The sequence below is a fragment of the Schistocerca nitens genome, chromosome 5 (genome assembly GCF_023898315.1).
Source record: "Schistocerca nitens isolate TAMUIC-IGC-003100 chromosome 5, iqSchNite1.1, whole genome shotgun sequence".
Classification (NCBI taxonomy): domain Eukaryota; kingdom Metazoa; phylum Arthropoda; class Insecta; order Orthoptera; family Acrididae; genus Schistocerca; species Schistocerca nitens.
In genome coordinates this window covers 553,576,724-553,599,895 of record NC_064618.1, presented here as the reverse complement: position 1 = coordinate 553,599,895, position 23,172 = coordinate 553,576,724, and the positions used below count along the sequence as shown (strand labels likewise).

The 23,172-nt window shown below is 40.5% G+C and overlaps 1 protein-coding gene across 1 annotated transcript in view; it reads right to left on the bottom strand.

The window, feature by feature from the left end:
• Positions 1-1,300, bottom strand: part of LOC126260026 (protein NDRG3) — a 584,669-nt gene extending 583,369 nt beyond the window's left edge. The window contains exon 1 of the mRNA XM_049957195.1: positions 1,140-1,300. Coding sequence (XP_049813152.1) covers positions 1,140-1,285 — 146 coding nt within the window. The 5' untranslated portion in view covers positions 1,286-1,300. The remainder of the gene's footprint in view (positions 1-1,139) is intronic.
• Positions 1,301-23,172: the final 21,872 nt, after the last annotated feature.

Genomic DNA, 23,172 nt, shown 5'->3' with positions numbered 1-23,172 from the left:
GTAATGGAAGCAAGACTAAAGAAAAATCAAAAAATGTTCATAGGATTTGTCGACCTGAAAAGGCGTTTGACAGTGTAAAATGGTACAAGATGTTTGAAATTGTGAGAAAAATAGGTGTAAGTTATAGGGAAAGACAATATACAATATGTTCAAGAGCCAACAGGGAATAATAAGAGTGAAAGACCAAGAAAGAAGTGCTTGGATTAGAAAGGGTGTAAGACAGGTATGTTGTTTTTCGCGCCTCCTGTTCAATCTATACATGGAAGAAGCAATGACGGTAATAAAACAAGGCTCAAGAGTGGAATTAAAAATCAAGGTGAAAGGTTACCAATGATAAGATTCGCTTATGACATACTGTTCTCACTGAAAGTGAAGGAGAATTACAGAATCTGCTGAATGGAATGAACAGCCTAATGACTACAGATTATGGACTGAGAGTAAATGGAAAAAAAGAAGAAAGTAATGACAAGCAGCAGAAATGAGAGCAGCGAAAGACTTAACATCAGAATTGGGGATAACGAAGTAGACGAAGTTAAGAAATTCGGCTACCTAAGAAGCAAAATAACCCCTGATGGACGGAGCAAGGAGGACATATAAGGCTGACTAGCACTTCCAGAAGGACATTTTTGACCAAGAGAAATATAGTAGTATCAAACATAGGTCTTAATCTGAGGAAGAAATCACCGAGAATGTAAGTTTGGAGCACAGCGAAATGTGGACTGTCGGAAAATCGTAAAAAGAAGAGAATCGAAGCATTTGAGTTGTGCTGCTGCAGGCGAATGTTGAAAATTAGGTGGACTGATAAGGTGAGGAATGAGGAGGTTCTTCGGAGAATCGGCGAGGCAAGAAATATATGGAAAACGTTGACAAGAAGAAGAGACAGTATGGTAGGACATCTGTTAAGACATCACGGAATAACTTCCGTGGCAGTAGAGGGGGCTGCAGAGGGTAAAAACTGTATAGGAAGACAGATTTTGGGATAAACCCAGCAAATAACTGAGGACGTAGGCTGCAAGTGTGTCTCTGAGATGAAGAGGCTGGCACAGGAGAGGTATTCGTGGAGGGCCGGATCAAACCAGTCAGAAGGCTGATCAATTAAAAAAATTAAAAAAGTTGCAGAATCTTGGGACGGTACTCACGACGTCGTCAGTAAGTGCGCCGCGCCGGCGCTGTACACGGCCACCGTCGCGACTTCTTGTGGCAGCGGCTGCTGTGACAGACGACGCCTGCCGGCCTCCGCGGGTGTTCCGGCTGTCGCAACGTGACCTCGGCCGAGCGCCGGCATCTCACCTGCGACGGCAGACGTCCGCGACGCGGCGACGCCGGCGCCTCCGCCGAAGCGGTCGCGGGTGGACCAGGCGCGGCTCATGGACCAGCACGGCGCGCTCCAGCTCACTGCGCGGCGGACTGTGCTGGCTGGCGGCGCCCCTCCCGCTGGCTGCTTTGTCCGGCGCGCCGCGACAAAGCAACGTCCGGCAGCCGGCGCCGCGCCCACTGCAGTCTCTGCGTACTTCCGTTCTGTTTCACACGCAGGCGCGGACCCCAGGAGAGCTGGGTCATGGGAGCCTCGATACCTTCCCCCTCCCAAATAAGATTTTACTAAACGTGTATATACAGAGTGACACGGATAAAAATAGCCCGTGTAAGTACAAAGGAAATGCAGTGAAATTGCAGGAACGAAGAGCTGAAATGGACTTACCATTTACACTACAGGCCATTAAAATTGCTACACCAAGAAGAAATGCAGATGATAAACGGGTGTTCATTGGACAAATCTATTGTACTAGAACTGACATGTGATTACATTTTCACGCAATTTGGGTGCATAGATCCTGAGAAACCAGTACCCAGAACAACCACCTCTGGCCGTAATAACGGCCTTGATACGTGTACAGGTACAGCTGCCATGCACCTTCAACACGATACCACAGTTCATCAAGAGTAGTGACTGGCGTATTGTGACGAGCAAGTTGCTCGGCCACCATTGACCAGACGTTTGCAATTGGTGAGAGATCTGGAGAATGTGCTGGCCAGGGCAGCAGTCGAACATTTTCTGTATCCAGAAAGGCCCGTACAGGACCTGCAACGTGCGGTCGTGCATTATCCTGCTGAAATGCAGGGTTTCGCAGGGATCGAATGAAGGGTAGAGCCACGGGTCGTAACACATCTGAAATGTAACGTTGACTGTTCAAAGTGCCGTCAGTGCGAACAAGAGGCGACCGAGACGTGTAACCAATGGCACCCCAAACCATCACGCGGGGTAATACGCCAGTATGGCGATGACGAATACACGCTTCCAATGTGCGTTCATCGCGATGTCGCCAAACACGGATGCGATCATCATGATGCTGTAAACAGAACCTGGATTCGTCCGAAAAAATGACGGTTTGCCATTCGTGCACCCAGGTTCGTCGTTGAGTACACCGTCGCAGGCGCTCCTGTCTGTGAAGCAGCGTCAAGGGTAACCGCAGCCATGGTCTCCGAGCTGATAGTCCATGCTGTTGCAAACGTCGTCGATTTGTTCGTGCAGATGGTAGTTGCCTTGCAAACGTCCCCATCTGTTGACTCAGGGAACGAGACGTGGCTGCACGATCCGTTACAGCCATACGGATAAGATGCCTGTCATCTCGACTGCTAGTGATACGAGGGCGTTGGGATCCAGCACGGCGTTCCGTATTACCATCCTGAACCCACCGATTCCATATTCTGCTAACAGTCATTGGATCTCACCCAACGCGAGCAGCAATGTCGCGATACGATAAACCGCAATCGCGATAGGCTACAATCCGACCTTTATCAAAGTCGGAAACGTGATGGTACGCACTTGTCCTCCTTACACGAGGCATCACAACTACGTTTCACCAGACAACGCCGGTCAACTGCTGTTTGTGTATGAGAAATCGGTTGGAAACTTTTCTCATGTCAGCACGTTGTAGGTGTCGCCACCGGCGCCAACCTTGTGTGAATGCTCTGAAAAGCTAATCATTTGCATATCACAGCATCTTCTTCCTGTCGGTTAAATTTCGCGTCTGTAGCACGTCATCTTCGTGGTGTAGCAACTTTAATGGCCAGTAGTGTATTTACAATGAGAAATACATTTATAGAAAATGTTGAAAGTGACCCCCTGCAACATCAGTACACAACTGTATTCAGATAGACTCGGAGTAAAATTCCGATATCGATGGCGACAACTACGCGACTGATGTTGTCTTTCACTTCCTGTACTGTCTGTGGATTTTTTTCGTAGACTTTGCTCTTCAAGTGTTGAAAAATGTTCAAATGAGTGTGAACTCCTAAGAGACCAAACTACTGAGGTCATCAGTCCCTAGACTCACACACTGCTTAAACTAACTTATGCTAAGAACAACACACACACCCATGCACGAGGGAGGACTCGAACCTCCAGCGGCAGGGGCCTCGCAGTGCGTCACATGGCGCCTCAAACTGTGCGGCAAAAGTGTTCCCATGGGCAAAAATTTCGAGGGTCACTACAAAAGAAATGCACACTATTTTTGTAAAAATACAGTTTTCATTCTGCATGTGTGAAAGTTTTACAGTGTGTAGATACATCCTTCCCGCTTGTTTTCAAGCTTAGTTCAACCTGTTACCGTGAGTGGCGCCGTCACAGCATGTCTTCAAGATGGCTGCTACCTTTGACGTTCGTCAGAAGCAACGTGCTGTCATAGAATTCCTGTGCTGTGAAAACGAGACAGTGGGAAACATCCACAAGAGGTTGAAAAAGGTGTATGGAGATGCTGCTGTCGATAGCCGTACAGTTAGTCGGTGGGCAAGCAGGTTACGTGATGAAAGCGGGTACGGCAATATTGAGGATTGTCCTAGCAGCGGCAGGCCTCGTACTGCATACACTCCAGACAATGTGCAGAGAGTTAACGAATTGGTGACTGCTGACAGATGCATCACAGTGAACGAATTGTCACGCTACGCTGGGATAGGGGAAGGAAGTGTTTACAGAATACTGGAAGTGTTGGCGTTAAAAAACGTTTGTGCCAGGTGGGTTCCCAGGATGTTGACAGTGGCTCACAAAGAAACAAGAAAAACGGTATGCAGCGAACATTTGGAACAGTGCGAGAACGGTGGAGATGAATTTCTTGGAAGAATTGTGACAGGTGATGAAACATGGTTCCATCGTTTTTCACCAGAGATGAAGAAGCAATCAATGGAGTGGCATCATGCAAATTCACCCAAGAAAAAAAATTCAAAACCACACCTTCTGCTGGAAAAGTTATGGCTATGGTGTTTTTCGATTCCGAAGGACTCTTGCTTGTAGACATCATGCCAAGTGGAACCACCATAAATTCTGATGCATATGCGACAACACTGAAGAAACTTCAAGCTCGACTGAGTCGTATTCGACCACATCGTCAAAAGCAGGATGTTTTGCTGTTGCACGACAATGCACGGCCACATGTCAGTCAAAAAACCATGGAAGCGATCACAAAACTCGGATGGACAACACTGAAACACCCGCCTTACAGTCCTGACCTGGCTCCATGTGACTATCATCTCTTTGGGAAACTGAAAGACTCTCTTCGTGGAACAAGGTTTGAAGATGATGACTCCCTTGTGCACGCTGACAAACAGTGGCTCCAAAGGGTTGGTCCAGAATTTTACCGTGCGGGTGTACAGGCGCTGGTTCCAAGATGGCGTAAAGCAGTTGAGAGGGATGAAAATTATGTGCAGAAATGAAAATATTGTTCCTAAAGGATGTATCTACATACTGTAAAACTTTCAAACATGTAGAATAAAAGATGGATATTTTTAAAAAATAGTGTGCATTTCTTTTGGAGTGACCCTCGTACATGTTCTTAAATCAAGCGAACGTGGCGGCCATAAAAGTTTACTGACGGTTCGTTCCTCACCGAAGACATCATGGACTCGTTCCAGGAATACCTTAGACGTGTGGCATGTTGCCCATCTTGCTGGAAGAAGCAGTGTTATGTCTTTCGTATTCAGTGAGTTGAGCACAAATGTTTCAAAAATTTCCACGTATGCAACCATGTGTCAAAAAATATCGGTCCAGTGACGCGAGTTCCTGTTACATCGTAGCAAACGCCGATTTTATCATGGAATGGTTGTTGACACAGTGTTCTCTGTTGCCCAGTACCTCGTGTTCAGTGAATGCACATGAGCGTTAAGATGAAATTATCCTTCATAACTCATGATGCGATGTATAGGGTCTCACAAATCGTTGTTCATGTTATTCAAAAGCCCCGTACAGTAATCTACACATTTCTGTCATCCTCCCGTAATTACTGCACAACCGTCACACGATACGGCTTCAGATTAAGACTTTTCAATATCCGCTGGCAACTCCTCCTACTTATATGCGCCCATTGGGCCAATTTATGTGTAGACTTCTTTGGGCTCTGAATAATTCTTCGGTGGATGTCTGCAGTAGCTTATGGTGTGCGAACTGAAGGAATTCTTTGTCGTTTTACTTGTTGCACAGATCCGTAGGTGTGGCAGTCTTTATACAGACTCTGTATTGCTCTCTTTGCTGGTAATCCTCTATTCGGATCCTTGAGTCTGAAAATTTCGCGTGTTTCCTTAATCGAACCTGTTTTCACATATGCTCCCATAATTTCAATTTTTTATTCTATCGAGAAAGTCATTTTGCAGACTGCAAATAGAAACGTCTAACTTTACTGATGAAGTAAACTGAAATGCTGACAGAAGAATGCTAACTATCGATTATTGCACAAAACTGCCCATTGTTGTGGCTCGTTGTTCAATTTCAGAAGCGGAGATATTGCCTCGCATTCAAAGAGGAGACGGGCTACTTTTAGCTGTGCCACCCAGTATTTTTAAATACGTTGCCTGACAAAAGAAGTAAAGCATCCAGAAGACATGGTCGAGCGTCACTAAAGAATTGCATTTCTCTATGACAGGGTGCGCTAGTGTTTCTAGTGTTTAGTGTTGTTACCAGGCCTGGTAGGCTTTACAGAGTGTTCGGAAATTCCCGTTACAGACTTCTAGGAGTTGTAGACGGAAGTGAGTACACAATATTTCGAGCGTCGGGAAAGGTACTTTTTTTTTTTTCCTCTACGACGATTTCAAGTCAGATGTGCCATAACTCCTTCCGCACAAGCTAATGGTCCTCCGTATTTGATCTTCCTATTAAACGTATTAGACCTGTTCTTGGAAACTGTGCCACAAAATGCCCGGCAGGAAATGTGGTTTTAGCATTACCACCTCACTTCTCGCGTGCGTTTCGGAGACATCTCAACAGATGATATGGTGAAAGATGAATAGGCCGTGGTGGTCCAACAACGTGGCCGCTGCGATCGCCGGATTTAACTCTTGGACCACATCTAGTGAGGTCGTATGCAAAGTTTAATTTACGAGCCTTCTATAAAGACAAAGGAAGATCTGCTGGCACAAGTTCTGATCGCAGCACTAGAAAATGAAGAGACGCCAGTGGAATGGGAAGTGTGTCCCGGAACATGCTTCGTAGGTACAATGTCTGTAACAACGTTGGTGGTCGCCATATCGAGCCGCTGTTGTAATGCATCAGTACTGCCCTGCACGTACAGTATGTTGGGTTCTTTCTTGTTTTGGAATAATGTAAACATGTAATGCTTAAGTCTTCATGCAATCAAACGTGCTTAAATGATAAACGGATGTTTCGTTATGTTTCCTTTCAAACCGTTGCCACTAATTGTACTACGTCACGCCTAATTCAGTTCCTCAAGCAGTAGCGGATGAGTTAAACCTTTCAATTGACACAGTCGTAGTATGTTTCCTTACATGGATTCCTAATCAAAACATTATATACTCAGTTTCCTCTACAAGTCCCAGAAGTTTGTAACGGGAGTTTCCGAGCACCCTGTACAAGCAGCGTGAGCAGCGTCAGATACTGAGTGTCCTCTGTGAAGAACACGGAGCTGCCACAGACTAGGGATGGCTGTTATCGCTGAAACAACCGGTTTTCGGTTATTTCTGGATTTTTTCCCCACGTCAGTTTAATCTGACAGTTAAAACGAGCAAAATAATCTTTTCCTGAAATAATCGATTTTCGGATTTTTATTCCTTTTGTTTCCTAAACGTAGAAATCGAACAAAGATTGATAAATTTTGACTGTCTCACGTTCAAGATACGTAGAATCAAAATATTAAATTAAATGGGCAAATAAAACGTACTCCGTCCATCCTTCGCTGCTTTTCTCGAAAAGTGATAAGTGGTTTAATTCTAATGTTTTGAAACACGGCTGAAGAATCATTTTGTAATTGGGGATCTTACCACTATTTGAAGATAACGACTAGTCAGTGCTAAAGGGTGAAAACTGTGGTCGAAAAACTCTGTTTTTCGTATTAATTTGTCCATTTTCAAGGGTTACAGGCAGATAAAGGCGTATTATGTAGGCACAGGCAGCAGAGCAGATACTTTCTATTTTTTATTGTGTGCTGTGAATGGATTGTTGTTAAGTTATTAAATCATTACTGTTACCATAATTTCTTTCTTCTTTTGTTATTTCAAAGAAATGGTAGACAGATCTTTAACATTCTAAAGCTAATGAAGCATTATACTTCATTGCTACTTCACTTTGCAAGAAAAATGTTTAGGGACTAGAGATGGTGCCACTCTGCAATACAATGGATGTACGGCGACATCAGCGAGAAACTGCCGTATAGACCAGGTTTGGACAAGTCTTGCACACTGCCCGTACTCGCGTACCTTAAGCCACGACACACGGCAACTGGAACGTTATTGGCTCAGCAGCGCTGTACCGGTTCTCATGCCATGTGCTTGTTGCCAGTTTCGATCGGCGTTGTTGTTAAAACAGCACTGATCGCTTTTTCCCGTTTTCTATAATACTACAATATTTCAAACCAATGCAAATTTTAAAATAATAATTATACCTTTTAAAAAAGGGTTCTTTTAACAAAACCTTTAAGCACTGCGGCTACGGCTAATTGATATTTAACTATTGTACTCGATTATTAGTAAAAAGTAAAAAAAAAACACCTGTTGTAACGGAGACCAAACAAATAATGAAAAATACCGGTTATTCAGAACTAAAACCTGGTATTGGTTTTAACTGGTCGGTTTTTCCCATCTGTACCACAGACTCATGAGAGTGAGCGTTAGCAGCAACTGGCAGAGTTTGAAAAGGGCCTCATTGTAGCGCTCCACTTGGTGAATGGTCGAAATGTGCAATATCCAGATTTGTGAGGTATTCGGATGTGACAGTGGCCTGATGTTGGGCTGCAGAGGCACTTGAGGATAGGCGTAGCCGTCGTCAAGGTTCTGGTCGACCACGTCTGACCACCGCGCGAGAGGACTGCAGTGTTGCGTTGCGCCCCAAGCACATTGTGACCCCTACATATCTGCGCCTGTCGGTAGGGAATAACAGTCTGTGTCATCCCGCACCATTGGTCTCAGATACGACTGTTAATATTTTTAAAAAATATAGGGAGTCCAAAGTACCGATGTTTACAAAAACATCCGTCATAACGACGGAGAAAGCATCGATGTACGGCCTATAAAAATATCGGCTGCAAATTGTAAATATACTGCCAGTTATAGAGCTGTATATTTAAGTACTGATTTATTATTAGATATTCTGTACATCAAAAAGCTAGCAGTCTGCTTATGCACCTTAGAGCAAGAATTGAAAGGAAAATGATGCACTTTCTTGGTTGGCGATAACTACTTTGCTAACAATCGTAACTGCATGTAAGTGGCACAGCGAAAGGTCTCCGATGGGTCCGTCGCTCTGTTTAGTCACATATCGGGTATGTCTGGAGTACTTCCCTGTTCTTCCATGTTCTTTTTTTCATTTCTTCAAATACCAGCGAACTAGCGGTCGTAGTATCGAAACTGCATGGTGAAGTAAGACGTAGTTTTTCTTGGTGCTGCCGAGCGCCGATTACGTCAGCATTTCCACTCACACGTCTCCGCTCACCGCAAAGACCAACTTTTTTCGAAGAACGCCGATGTGAAGAAATATCACACGTGTTACCTTAAATTTTTTTTCTTTTTTTAACGCAATTGCTGTGCTATTTCTTCACATTGGAAATCTTGTTATTCCATTCACACTGCCCCCCCCCCCCCCCCCCGACCCAAGTGCAATCAGAATTCTTCTTTGCGCCACCTACACTTTCTTCACACAGTCAAAGAGAAAGACTGGACTGATGAAAGATCAAAAAATACTCAAGACTTCTTCACACAGGGAAAGTAAAATTATGTTCTACTGTAATTTCAAAAATACATGATACAAAATAAAAATATCGGCACTAGATATTGCCATTTTGATATCTATACATCAATGAGAAAATTTCGGCGCCTGTATCGAAACTTTTGGAAGAATATCGATATTTTGTCAATAACCCTAGTCAGAGACGAGCAACAGCTGAACTAGGGATTACCGTCCCGTGCGTTGGCTGCCGTTAACACCACATCACAGACAGCTACATTTGGAGTCCTGACGTCACCAGGAATCGTACACAGCTGGTGAATGGCGTCGCATCGTGTTAAGCGATGAATCGCGGCTCTGCACTACTTCGGACCGTCATCGCCGGCGAGTAAGGCGGCCACCTGGGGAGAGGTCCCATTTTTCCAGCGTTTTGGAGAGGCACAGCGGTGTTAAGCCTAATTTACACGACGACACTAGGTTGCATGCAACGGCGCTACCTGACCACTGCGCAGGCGCGGCGCGCGTTTGCGCAACTCGACTGTGAGACTAAACAGTTTCGGCTCGTTCCAACTTTGGCGACGCTACTTGCAGGAGTTTTGAGGTTAGGTGTGTCGGTACAGTGTAAACAAACAGAAATATGAAGTGGGTAACGGAAGAAATTCTTCGCTTTTATGGACATTACGCTGTGCATAAGTGCTTGTGGGATTTCAGTGACGCTGAATACAAAAACAAGCAGCGACGTGTTGCTTGCTGCGCTTGAGGCCATCCTACACGATCTAAACATTGAAGGACTGACGATGCCTGAGATGCAGGGCAAAATACATTCAATTCGGATTACATATACCAACGAACCAATAAAAATGCAGGTAAGCAAAACATCTGGCTGTGGAACAGCCCATGTCTACAAGACGAAAATCCCATGGTTCGAGATGGCTGATTAGTTTTTAAGGAAAATTGTGCACAGGAGGAAAGGATGCACATATCTGATAAGTCGAATTATTTACTCAGTCTTCATTTATTTAAAAAGTCATCAGTGCTTAACATTCACAGTTTGTAGTACTGATACATATTTTCATACTCTTAAATTTTGCCACAATACAGCTCCATCTGTAACAAAGTGGTCTGAAAACCATGCTCTTCTTAATGCTGCCTGTTTTGAATAATTATTGTCGCCGGCTTGTAGCTTTGCGTTTATCAGCCCCCCAGCATTTATCCTCCTCCATATCCCTCGCTGATAAATTCCACTTTCCACATTCTCCTGGTTGGTCAATCAACTGGGGCTGTACATATTGTTTGGGAGCTGTTTTTCTCAGCCAGTTGTGGATAGCACATGTAGCCCTGATAATTTTGTCCACTATTTGTGGACGGAGTGGTATCGATTTTTGAAAAACACGTAATTTCGACACGAGAATCACGTACGCATTTTCTACAACACGCCGTGCTCTTGAAAGCCTGTAATTGAATATTTTTTCTTTTACACTCAGTGGGCCACGTTTTGAGAAAGGTTTCATTAAATATGGTGTTAACGGGAAAGCATCATCACCAGCTAAAACTGCATATTATGGCAGGACGAGAGTTCTGGATTCTATTCCCGATTTTAATGTGCAGCTTGAAAAAATGTCACCATCAAACGCCCTCCCAATTCGCCTATATCAACGTAAGTAAAACAGTAGTTACTGTCTGCAACAGTAAAAATAACAATGCTGAAGATTCCCTTGTGATTGTGGAATTGAGAAACATTTTTTGGTGGCCATTTCATAACTGCATGTTTCCCATCTACTGCACCAAAGCATGAGAAATTCCATCGAACTTCAAAGTTTTTCATTACGTCCCTCCATTCATTTTCAGTCAGGGGCACCTGAGAAAAACTAATCATGATTACTGATCCAAACATTGCAGTTCATTAGACTGATACTAAATTACGATCAGGTATATTACAAGTCTGGTTATAACAATCTCATTCTCTCCCTTCTAGAACGATAATAAAGAAAATAAAGAAGATGAAAATCAACATGCACTGGAGGACACACTAATAAATGAACCACAGTCTCCAGACAAATCAAGTATGAACAAAAGCAATGACAGTGTGAGTGTTCAGTCTTGCAACAGTATCTTGTAGGCAGCATCAAAACACAGTGCAAAGGAAAGACGCGTTGAAGAGCCTTTCGGGCACTCGAAAATGCTGTCGATGCACTAAGTTCAATTACAAATTAGCCTGACGAGGAGGATGAAATTACGTTTTTGCAAGAGCATTATGAAGGAAATGCGGAAACTGCCAGAAGAACATGACATAGAACTGATGGAGGCAATCCGGTCCCTAATTACCTATAAGCGGAAGCGTTTCTTGGTCGAACGGCAAAAGGAAGAACAGGTCCACTCAGAACAGTTAGTTACTGCCGAGGAAATACTAGGTGGGGAAGAAGGGCTGTCACAGTTAGAAGCCATCACCTTATACTATCATGCCACAATGAATTAAGTTAAACTGTAATGGTGTGGCCTTACTGCAAATGTATTTTTTTGATCTTTAATAATAATATTACAAAAAATAGTTAAACAGTGCTATGCTTTACCTTCATGTATTCTGCAAGTCCCATGTAATGGCATCACAAACAGTCGGAACAAATTTTGCAATTGTGAACTTAGGAACACGATACAGATATTGTAGTGAAGAATATGAATCGCCAAGAAACGCAATGTAATTTGTAACTTTAGCTCTGGCGATAATTCTTCACATATTACAGTATCTTTTTTTCTTATTGGATTGCTCATTGTATTTAAAAGATACGTGAACTTGTCCGGTATCATTCGGGGGCGATTAAAATAACTCCTTGGGTTTTCCACTATAATTTCTTTTAGCAATGTCGCAGAGCAACCGAGCTGACGTCTTTTCTTGACCCACTCGCTAACCCAAACACGTTTCTTAATTTTTTTATCTGTTTTATTATGCAGCGATTTCATGCAAAGAAACATTAACCACGCCACAACTCGTACAGCTGTCAAAACTTCCATTTTAGACAAGAATATACGCACTCACAAATGACGAAACTGAAGTATACACAGATGGCGGCGTGTCTACAGACATACACGAAACCATTTGCATGCAACTTGTTTCACGCAACGAGTGGCGCAAGTCAGTGTTGTCGTGTAAACTAGCTTAGGCGTCATGATGTGGTGAGTCATTGGGTATGACTTCGGGTCTCGGCTGAGGAAACTCTGACGCTGCGACAGTACACCGCTAACTTCCTGCTTCCTTGCCTCTCATGCGACAGTACAGTGGCGCCGTTTTCCAACAGGATGACGCACGTTTACTCAGAGTACGTGTCTGTACGAATTGTCTGCGTGATTTTGAGGTACTTTCGTGACCAACAAGATCCTAAGAACGTTTGAGCGACCAGCTCGTAAGTCAACTCTGTCCGAGTGCCAGCATCAAGGGTTTCAAGAACCAGATACAACAGATGTGGGCCGTCTTGCTCCATAAAAGGATGCAACGGCTGTACGACACTCTTCCCAACTCGATACGTACTCAATGTCGAAAAAAAAAATACTTGTATCGAATCGATTTTATCCGCATATCCGTGTAGCAGGCGAGTGTCCTGTAGCTTGTGAGAAATGGAGCATTAGTGCTGTTCACGTTTAGTGTTGTTACCAGGCCTGGTAAGATGGAAACGCTCAACAGCTTCGAGTTTTATTAATTTTATGAATACGTCACAAGAGAAGCGTCTGGACAAAAGAATGTTACAATACCCAAAATTATACCAATGGTTACTTGCTTGTCAATAGAATTTATTGGTACCAGACCAGTCCCACTAATTGTCACAGAATGCGAGGATGTTTTATTGAGAGAGCTGAAAAAAGATATGGGTTAATTGACTCAAATGACCAAGCAGCCATTGCTATGCTGTTGGATTCGAGGTTTAAAAACCTGCATTTTCAAGATCAAGCAGCATGTGTGTGACCCATACGAAACTCAAAATTATGGTTTATGAGAAAGAAAGTAGGAAGCTGCTGTTACGTTCATTGTAACACAAAAAATATGACTTTTGCCGACATTATAAATAGCTAGCGCAAAGTCGCAAAAAGAAAAAGGAAACACACCAAAGTGACGAAATATCTCTTTATTTGTCAAACTCTGTAATATCTTTAAAAATTAACCCATTTCCAGACTGGGAAGACATGAGTCTTTCTCCATGTTTGTACAAATATGCTCAGTAATATCTTATTGCCGTTGCAACATCTCTGCCTATGACTGTTTATTTTTGAAAGCTGGTGCAACTAGAACTCAGAATAGAAGTAAGTCGTCTCTTAAATATTTACAGCAAGTGCTATTTCTGAGAAACCTTCCAAAAGGTGACTTTTTTGCTTAAGGATTTTCATTAATAAAGAAATAAAAGTATGTAATGTGTTTTATTGGACGACATAAAATGAGCAATCAAGTAAAACGTCGTAATATACTCAGAATTAATCCATTTGCAAAAAAATTTAGAAAAGTATGGATATGAGGCAGTGTCACAACTTTTGGAATACTCATATGACAGTATCGCAAGACCACTTGAGTGTTATACATTTGAGTAGGTATCGATACTTTGATGGTATCGGAAAATTCCTAGGCCAGGTAGATTGCAACGGCATACTGATAAAGTGGGCTTATGCTGCCAAATTCCAGTCTATTATTATAATATCACAGACTCTGCGAGTGTTAACCTGAACTGCGGATTTAATCGTTTCGTTGAAGTTCAGTGGCGTGGTCATATCTGTACATATAAAGATGGATCCGATATTCACCGAGGAGTATGCTGGAGGCTCATTTCTATGCCCTCACATCCAAGTCAGCAAAGCCTATAAAGTACCTAAAAGTGCTTCAGTTTTTATTGTGGAGACTGTAGCAATCTCGTAAGCATTCAAGTTTGTGTATTCCAATTCCTCCTCAAACGTATTAATCGCGTATGACTCACAGAGTGTTCTTAAAAACGTTCAACTCCGAAGATAGAATAAAACAACCAGCCGTTATATTTTGGATGTGGCACTGTAATGTGTTCGCTGTAAACATAGAGGGCGGGCAATTATTCTGCAGTTGATGCAGTCCCACGTTGGCATTCACCGTAATGAAGAAGTTAACGTCTTAGCGAAACAAGCTGCATATAAAGATACTGTTCTTGATTTTAAATTACCGTATACAGGCTTCTTACATGAAGTTAAGAGCCACGGGAAACAGGAATGTCAAGTGACGTGGAAAGTGTCCCAACAAATGAAAGGTGGATATTATGCGGCAGTAGAACCTCAAATTCCTAAAAAACCGTGGTTTACAACGACGCCTTTGGCCCAATCTACGATTTGCACCATCGTTCATCTCCACTTTAACCACGTCTCGTTTCCTGTACATCTGTACAGAATCAATATTTATCTTTTTCCTGTTTGTGAGTGTGATTCTGAGTCAGAGATTGATGTAAACCACATGTTGTTTTTGAGTACGAAATTCGACAATGAACGATCGAGATTTTTCAAGACTTTGATGGATATAGGCTACTTCCTTTCCCAACCAGCATCTTGCTTTCTGGTTTCTAAAGACATTCGCCTTTATAAAGTGATTATGAATTTCCTTAGGAGTATGCGGAAAAATCTGTAAATTTTAATAGTGTATCATTTATTATTAAATTTAAGAAACAGTATGAATTGGCAACATAAAAGCCCCTAGTTTACTTATCATACTCTTTGATAAATATTTGTTGTAAAAAAATCGACCTGTTGAGTTTTCAGTTCTGTAAATACGCATTTTTTCTGTACAGTTATGTATTGTATGTGAACTTTTGTTCTGAATGGCAAAACAGAGTACAAAATCTGGAGGTCAAATAAAGAAAAGCGAAAGAAAATGAAAATCACAAACTCTCCTCACCTGTGAAGTTTCATTTCATTTTCTCTCTCCCTTCCGGGCGCTTCACTTTTTTTTTTTTGCCAAGCACCATATATCACTTCCCAAATTTCTCAGGTTACCACAACCCAGCCAGAAACATTACTCACAACTTTGACAACGTCGTAGTTCACATTGTATAAAACGGAAGTGTGCACTCACCACTATTGCAATTCACTTAGCTCTGCAATTATGAACACATGGTGTGTACTTTGGCTACATGAGCGTGTAAATGGTTGTGTGTGTGTGTGGGGGGGGGGCTGTAAAGGGGAGGGCTGTTTCTTTTAATCGTTCCAGCTTCTGTCTGGGAAAGTCAGACTGTTATTCTTTCCTTGGTGGAGGAAAACAGTGCAGTCGTTGTCGTGATGTGGAAACGGAGAGATTTAACTGACGTCGAAGGGGGCATGATCACTGGCGTTCAGGCCAAGGGGGGAAACGTTTTCGAAACAGTTAATTTCATAAACTGTTCGCATGCATCTGTGGTTAAAGTATACCGTGCATGGAAAAATGGCGCTATCCAAATCATGAGTCAAGGCAGCTGTGGTGTACCACGGGCTGTAGATGACAGGTTTGAAATATGACTGTGGACATGTATAAGGGTGAATGCATGTGCAACTGTTGAGTAACTGACCGCCCACATGAATCAAGGAGCTACCAACAGTAAGTCTCTCCTCAACGACTGTAAGTTACCGTTACTGTGTATGGACCTCTGCAGGACATGCCTGTTTCACGCACCCATGCTGACTGCTTGTCATTGGCAACAAAGACTGAAACTTTTACGCCAGCACCTAACTGGACGTCGACTGAGTGACGACAGGAGGGCTTTTGAGACAAATCACGTTTTAGGCTCCATCAGACAGATGGCCATTGGTGTGTACAGAGTAAAACGTCTGAAAGCAAACGCCCTGCTTGCGCTGTGGTGTGGCGAATGCATTAGTGGCGTTCCCTGGTTAATCTCGTCATTCCGGACAGCATAGTGGAAAAACACAAATACACATGTATCTTTGGTTACCGTGGACACCCCTGAGGGTAGTTTGATTTCTCTTGAAATGATGGCATCTATCAGCAAGACAATGCAACATGTCCCACAGTTCTCACTGTACGTGTGAAGTTTGAGGATGAGTTTACTATATTCCCCTGGCCACCAAACTGCCCGGTTTTAAGCCCAATCGAGAATCTGTGGGACCAACTGTTCTCTCCATGGATCCTCAATTGAGAAACCTACCACTGGAGTCAACATGGTTCCATTTATCTGTCAGCACCTTCCAGCACCTCACTGACTCTGTCCTGGCACGTCTCACATTCATCTGCACTGCAAAAGGTGGTTATTGAGGTTTTTGACAGGTGGCCACATTAATGTGACTGCCAGGTAGTGATTCAATGGCATATTCCTTGCTTCCACATACACACCAAATACTTTATTTTGCATAAGGACTTCACAAATTCATTACTGATAATACACAACAAATAGAGATGAGCTAATGCGCTGACATAAATTTCTATTTTTACTTGCAACTACTGCTGATGATACTTTGAAAATAAACATTTCTTGTAAATGCCTTTTGATGAGTATTTAGGACAATAGAACATTTCCTTCATTTTTCCTTGACATATTGTAATTCTATGATTATTATCATGTACCCTAAAACATTTTATGTTCTTATTTGCAAAACAGAATTAGATTACCATATATGTCAGGCATGAGCATTAAGTGCTTGCTGTTCCCATCATTCTAGCCAAGAGACTAAGATGCCTGTGAACTGTTGGACATACAGAACTCACTGAGAATGCAGGAAACTGGAAAAGAAGGTAAGATACTTTGACTGCCTGATTTTCTAACAGTGACACAGGCAGTGAGAAATGTGGGAACTGATAAAACCAAATCCTACACTTGGAGCTGTGATAGTTTCATTTGAACACTATCACTCAATGATTTGTGAAAAGACAACCCAAAGAATTTAAATTATCATTTGTCATGGACACTTAGTGTACACTTATCCTGTTATATAAAGGGCAAACCTAAAAAGTATATTGCACCTACTGTGCATGAAAAGATTATTTTTGTCATTAAGTTCCAATTCATATTCAAACAATTGTTATTAGTAATACTTGTATTTTCTCATCAATGCGATTTCTTTGTAACATAATCGTTTACAATTTAAGAAATCCCCGAGTTCTAATGATGTATTTAACTTCTGTACAAACATAATAATTTGGTACAATCTTTTGTGATAACTCTTCTCATTACTGTATATCTGCCCTCTTTTTTCCTTTTTGTTCTGTTGCATGATGGCAGCTTTATGCATATGTTTCCAGCAAGAGCCGCTGTAGAGGACAGTGGGGAAAGGAGTTGACATAAGAGAAGCCAGGTGGATCAGCTGAATATTGTAGCACCACATATTAATATACAACCCAATAGGCCTACAAAAGTCTCACATCTCTGTATATTCTACATATGCTTATTGCCACAAAATGTATGGTGCAGTGCCATGTTAGTAAAGTCTGTAGAGCTTTGAGTAGTTAATCAGGTAGCAGAGTAGCTTTTCAAAAGTAATTTCTCAAAACAAATTATAAACAACAGGCATATTTCTGTATTTTAAAACTTCTGTGTTTCATAAAAAAATAAAGATCATACCAAAAGAACTTAAGGAAATGTTAGATCCAAAATCTGAATTGTAATTAAGAAGAAAACATTATATGTTTTGAATTATTAGATCCAACATAAATATTGTTTAGTACAGAAAATCACAAAATGCAAGATAACCACTACTATGTGTAACTTTGATAATTTATTCCACATAAAACGACAATGTTAGAAACCTAGATAATTGACCTTTTAATTAAAAGCTTATGAAGTGCATTGTATATAGACATCATGTTTTTGTATTTTGCCAAAATCTGTCAACTAAATAAAAAAATCCACTTAATGAATATATTGAGCAAAATGTCTGGAATTCTTGAAATTATTATCCATAAATGGCAGTTTATTATTAAAAAGAAAATCAGTATTTTACATTTTTTATTATCCAATTTGTGCAAAGTAAATTTCTAAATTCACAATTATAACAATTATGTACCAATTTGGTAATTTATTTAATGCAAAACGACTGCAGCAAGAATGTTTGTAATTAACATTTTGAACTGTAAGTCATGTATTTGGAAACTTAAATAATTATTGTTACTTGACTGTTAAAAAATTATACATATATATATATATATAATTTTTCACTACATACACACTGGAATACTCATCTTATGTTTGGCAGTCCTCCACATAGGATCCAGTGAATAAATCTGTCTTTGCAGCTTCAATGATCGTAATTTATAGGATCTGGGTTTTCTAAAAATGTACACTACTTTTCATTTCCTTGGTATTCATTGTGATTTCCCTCTACTTAACCATAAGCAATAACAAAATTCACAATAGCAACTAAAATACAACTAAAACATCTCCCCCCTCCCCCCTCTTTCTCTCTCCCTCTTTCTCTCTGCCTCTGCAGCTCTGACATAGATTGTGTTTTAGTTTCTGTTGAGGAGAAAGAGCAAACATAAAATGAGTATTCCAGTTTGCTTGCATTGAAAAATACTTGTCTGAAAGTTCATCGGTGGTCATATTTAAAGTTTAAACATTCATGCTTGATTAAGACAGTGCATCATAGTAGGAATTACTAATTCACATATGTATGTTTTTTAACAAAAAACCTTATATAATTTGTGATGTGAATATAAAATGATTCGTTTCATATCATTACAATTTATTGTTCAAGTGATTAATGGAACATGAAACTAGCTAAGTAAAGAAGAAAAACGCCTTGAGTTTCTGCTTAAAGAGGAAAAATGTTTCTGTAAAATGAAATATGGATGAAACTTTCTTAGACTTAATAGCAATTATAATTTTGGGGGGAAATTATATTAAGTGGAATGAATGCAAAAATACACTGGCAAAGAAAATTTCGTCATCATGCTATGCCCTTAAGATTTCTGTCATGAAACTGCAACAGACAAACCTTGTGATTAGTTACTATTCCTATATGCACCCAGTCCTTAGTTATGGAACAATTTTTTGGCTGTCCCCTATACAAAACAAATTAAAATAATAACCACAAATAGTAGCTGTGCTTCCTATAAAGATGTCTTGAATCAGCTGGGGATTCTTACTGCACCATGGTATCATGTATAAGTAGGTATTTTTCATATTCGCTTTGTTACAGAGGTGCATTTAGGGGTCGCAAGATATAAAAAAACTCTCTAATGAGAATCGATAGAAAGATACATACACAATTGCACTAACAAGAATATTGTGAAACAGCATTTGGTTTAATTATTTGACTAAATCTGCTTTGAGGTATTAAGTGTAAGGAAGATGCAGTCATATTTAAGAGACATTAAAAGCTGAGGTGAGAATTTTACAAAAATGAAATGTACCAGATTATTTAATTCTACATAAAATTAAATTTAAATTACAGTTCAGAAAATTTGTTGACTCACAGTGGAGCAAACAGAACATGCACTTCAAAGCCTTGCTTGGGATAAAGTTCATTAAAATGAAATTACAGTACCACAGATGCCAACCATTAGCCATCAAAATGCTTTTGCCTTGCACTATGTGTGATATTGTGTAAAGCTGTAGTAAGGTTAAAGTTTCAGGTGATAATCAAAGGGAAACTTGGAGGTAATGAGTATATGAAATTATATTTACACAAGATTTACACCCTCATTTTAGTACATGGTATACATTTTATTGGCTACCAACATGACAGGACAGTGTATTATACTACATTAGCGTATTATTAATCTCTGTGTTGTATATTCTGTTGCTTGATATGAGAAATGGATGGATAAATTCATGCAATTATGACATCAGGAACTGGTCCATCACATATAAATGTTTTGTAGAACCACTAGCGCAAGTCATACCTACATTTAACTTCTTCCCATAACTGTGTCTTCTGCTTGTACTGAGCATTAGTATTCTAGAGTAAATTCCATTGCAGTTCAGCTGTTAGTACATATCTGCTAGTAATATAAACAGTAGAAAATTTCACTTTCTTTCTCTGGAAAATGTAGCACATTGCACTGCTGTAACATAAGCTGCTGTTAGTTCGTTTAGTCTTTGAAAGTAACAATAAACTTCATATTTTGCAAAACTTATTAATTCTAGGTTGTTTGCATTAAGACATTGTTTGTCTTGCAATATAAGTAGGGATTATAGATTCTTTTAAGCAATAGTTTTGGCATTATGAAGAAGACCCAATACCAATTTAAAATGGAACAGGCCAATCAAAGCGGTATTCTGCCGGTAGAGGAGATTGTTAAATTAGGTGTTTCAACTTGACAGATGATAGATCTTATCATGAATATTATCTGTAGATTAGAGATATTTTGTAGAGCATCAGAAAACATACCAAACAAATAGGATTTGTCTGAAGCATTAGATCAGGGTAAATTGAGCAAAAAACAAGCAAATTTGTGTGAGAAATATCACAAGAAATTTCAGAACTAAGGGAAGCCCATAAATTAATACCTTATATTCAGATAGGATTGAGAGGTCAGCTTATGTCTCAAATTATAACTAACATGAACCATTCGAATATGTCAGGAATGCTTTGTCATATGTGCATGGTGGTTAAGCAGCCACATCAGTTCATGCAATGATATAATGTAGGAGAAATAGTTAAGACACAGGAAATTTCAGATATATTCTCGTGACAAGAAAATCATTCACCCTGTTCTATTCATTCATAGATTTTGAGAAGTATTTCCATAGTTGTGGATTGAATTCCAGAAACTTTGTTTCATTAGTGGCTATATATATGGAGATGGGTAGCTACTGGCAGCGGACTATTGATTCTTGCCACAGATATGAAGATTTTGAAAAGGCAGTTCTTGTCAAGTATTGGTTGTATGGAATACAAGAGAGACTCAGAAAAAGGTTTTTAATTCGGAGCCATTTTATTGAGGAATATTTGTCTCAGAAGATACTTTGAACAGTACTTGACAAGAGTCATTACTGAGATTGACCAACCTCACATCAGGACATTGTTAGGCTTCTAAAGGCAAAATTGTCTATAGAGATTAGAAAAGAACTAATGCATGTTTCTGAGTCCAACCTAGAAGTTTTCATGGCAGTGTTAGATTCTGTTGACCTGATACAGGAAAATGTAAAAACAAGACAAGGACAGGGATCATATCAAGTAGCAGGTTTCAGTATGTGCAATGGTCATCACATAAGTCAAAACCACGATCATAATGCTGTGCAATGCAAGCATGACAATGATAATCAGAACAACCGCCGGAACCAGAACAGAGGAAACAGAAATAGTAATAATTCCAACCACAACTGAAATAAAAAAAGGCATACAAATTGGTGGTTACAACAGCCAGTTGTTACAGAAGTCGTTGACAATAGTAAACATCTGACAGACCTAAGGACAGAAAATTAAACCTGACTGCACATTTCCCTAGAATGATGGTCATTGGATGGGTCAGATATTAGCCTTCAGGCTTAGTGCTGGGGTCTTCAGAACCACATTTGATTTGCTCCTTGGACCAGAAATTTATTGGCAAATTACACTATTTGTAGATGAATTACAAGGAGCAATCAAATGAAGACTGAACACCCAGCACAATGGGATCATGGAATGGTTCCATTCAAAAGTAATCACCACACACACACATTAAGAGAGTAATCCTACTGGGAGATAAGATGACCAGTTTCTGTTTTGTAGAAAGCAGTTGACTGCTGACATATTCACAACCACATCCACTCTTGCACTTCCTTGACCAACTGAAGCCTATGTCCACACATCTCTTCAGGTCACCAAAAAAAGAGAAAATTACATGTTGCACGATCCAGGCTGTACTGAGGATGTTGTTGTGTCCCCAATCAAATTGCTGAAGTGTTGCATTCATCTGATTGGCAGTATGGGTGCAGTTGTAAATGCAATATCTGTTAGAAAATATCCGATGATAGAAAGGTACCTACATTTTCTGACAAAACTGTAGAATCCTTGAAGCTGTTGGCACATGATAAAAGAATTTGAGGTTACAGATGCACTGGGAGATAAAGCTGGAAAATGTAGTGATTAGATGCACGTTCATGGACCTGGAGTTTATAAGAGAAAAGTACACAGAAATTAACTTCCCTTAGGGAAGGTCTCATTTTTTATCAATGGCGCTAGGATTCATGTGGATTTGAGTGGAAAGAAGGTAATCATGGGAACTGAATGAACTAGATAGTTAGTGAAAACAAGACAGTGCAGCCAAAGAAGTCTACAGCAGTTCTTGGGAACAAGGAACAGATATAATTAAATGTGGATGAGCCACAGAGTCTGAAGTTATACATAAGTACTGCCACATAAGATATTTTGCCACAGCTTTTAACCCATCTCATGGTTACAAAGACAAGCAGTAAACAAGGAAATAAAAAGAATGATATAATGAGGTCTGCAGAGCCTTCTGATGGCCTGTTTTGTAGTCTACTCTTATCAGTTCTGAAATCAGAGAGAAAAGCGAGGCTATTCCTCGATGCCAGGGTTATCAAGCAAATAATCATATCTGTCAGGAGTCATCCTGAATACACTAATAGGCTAATATAGAGATTTCATGGTGTGAAGTACTTTATGAATATAGATTTGTGGATTTCCGGATTTTCAACTGGCAAGTTCCCCTGATGGTTGAATCAAGGAAGTACACTGCATTCATCAGTACAGGTGGAGCCACCATTTTAAGATATTAGCCTTCGGGCTTAGTGCTAAGGGTCTTCATAACCACATTTGATTTACTCCTTGGACCAAAATTCATTGCCAAATTACACTATTTGTAGATGAACGACAAGGAGCAATCAAATCAAAAATGAACACCCACCACAATGGGATCATGTAATGGTTCCATTCAAAAGCAATCACCATACACACATTAAGAGAGTAATCCCACTAGGAGATGAGATGACCAATTTCTGTGTTGTAGAAAACAGTTGACTGTTCACACATTCACAACCACATCCACCTTTGCACTTCCTTGATCAACTGAAATTGATCTCCACACATCTCTTCAGGTCAACAAAAAAGAGAAAATCACATCTTGCAAGATCCAGGCTGTATGGAGTATG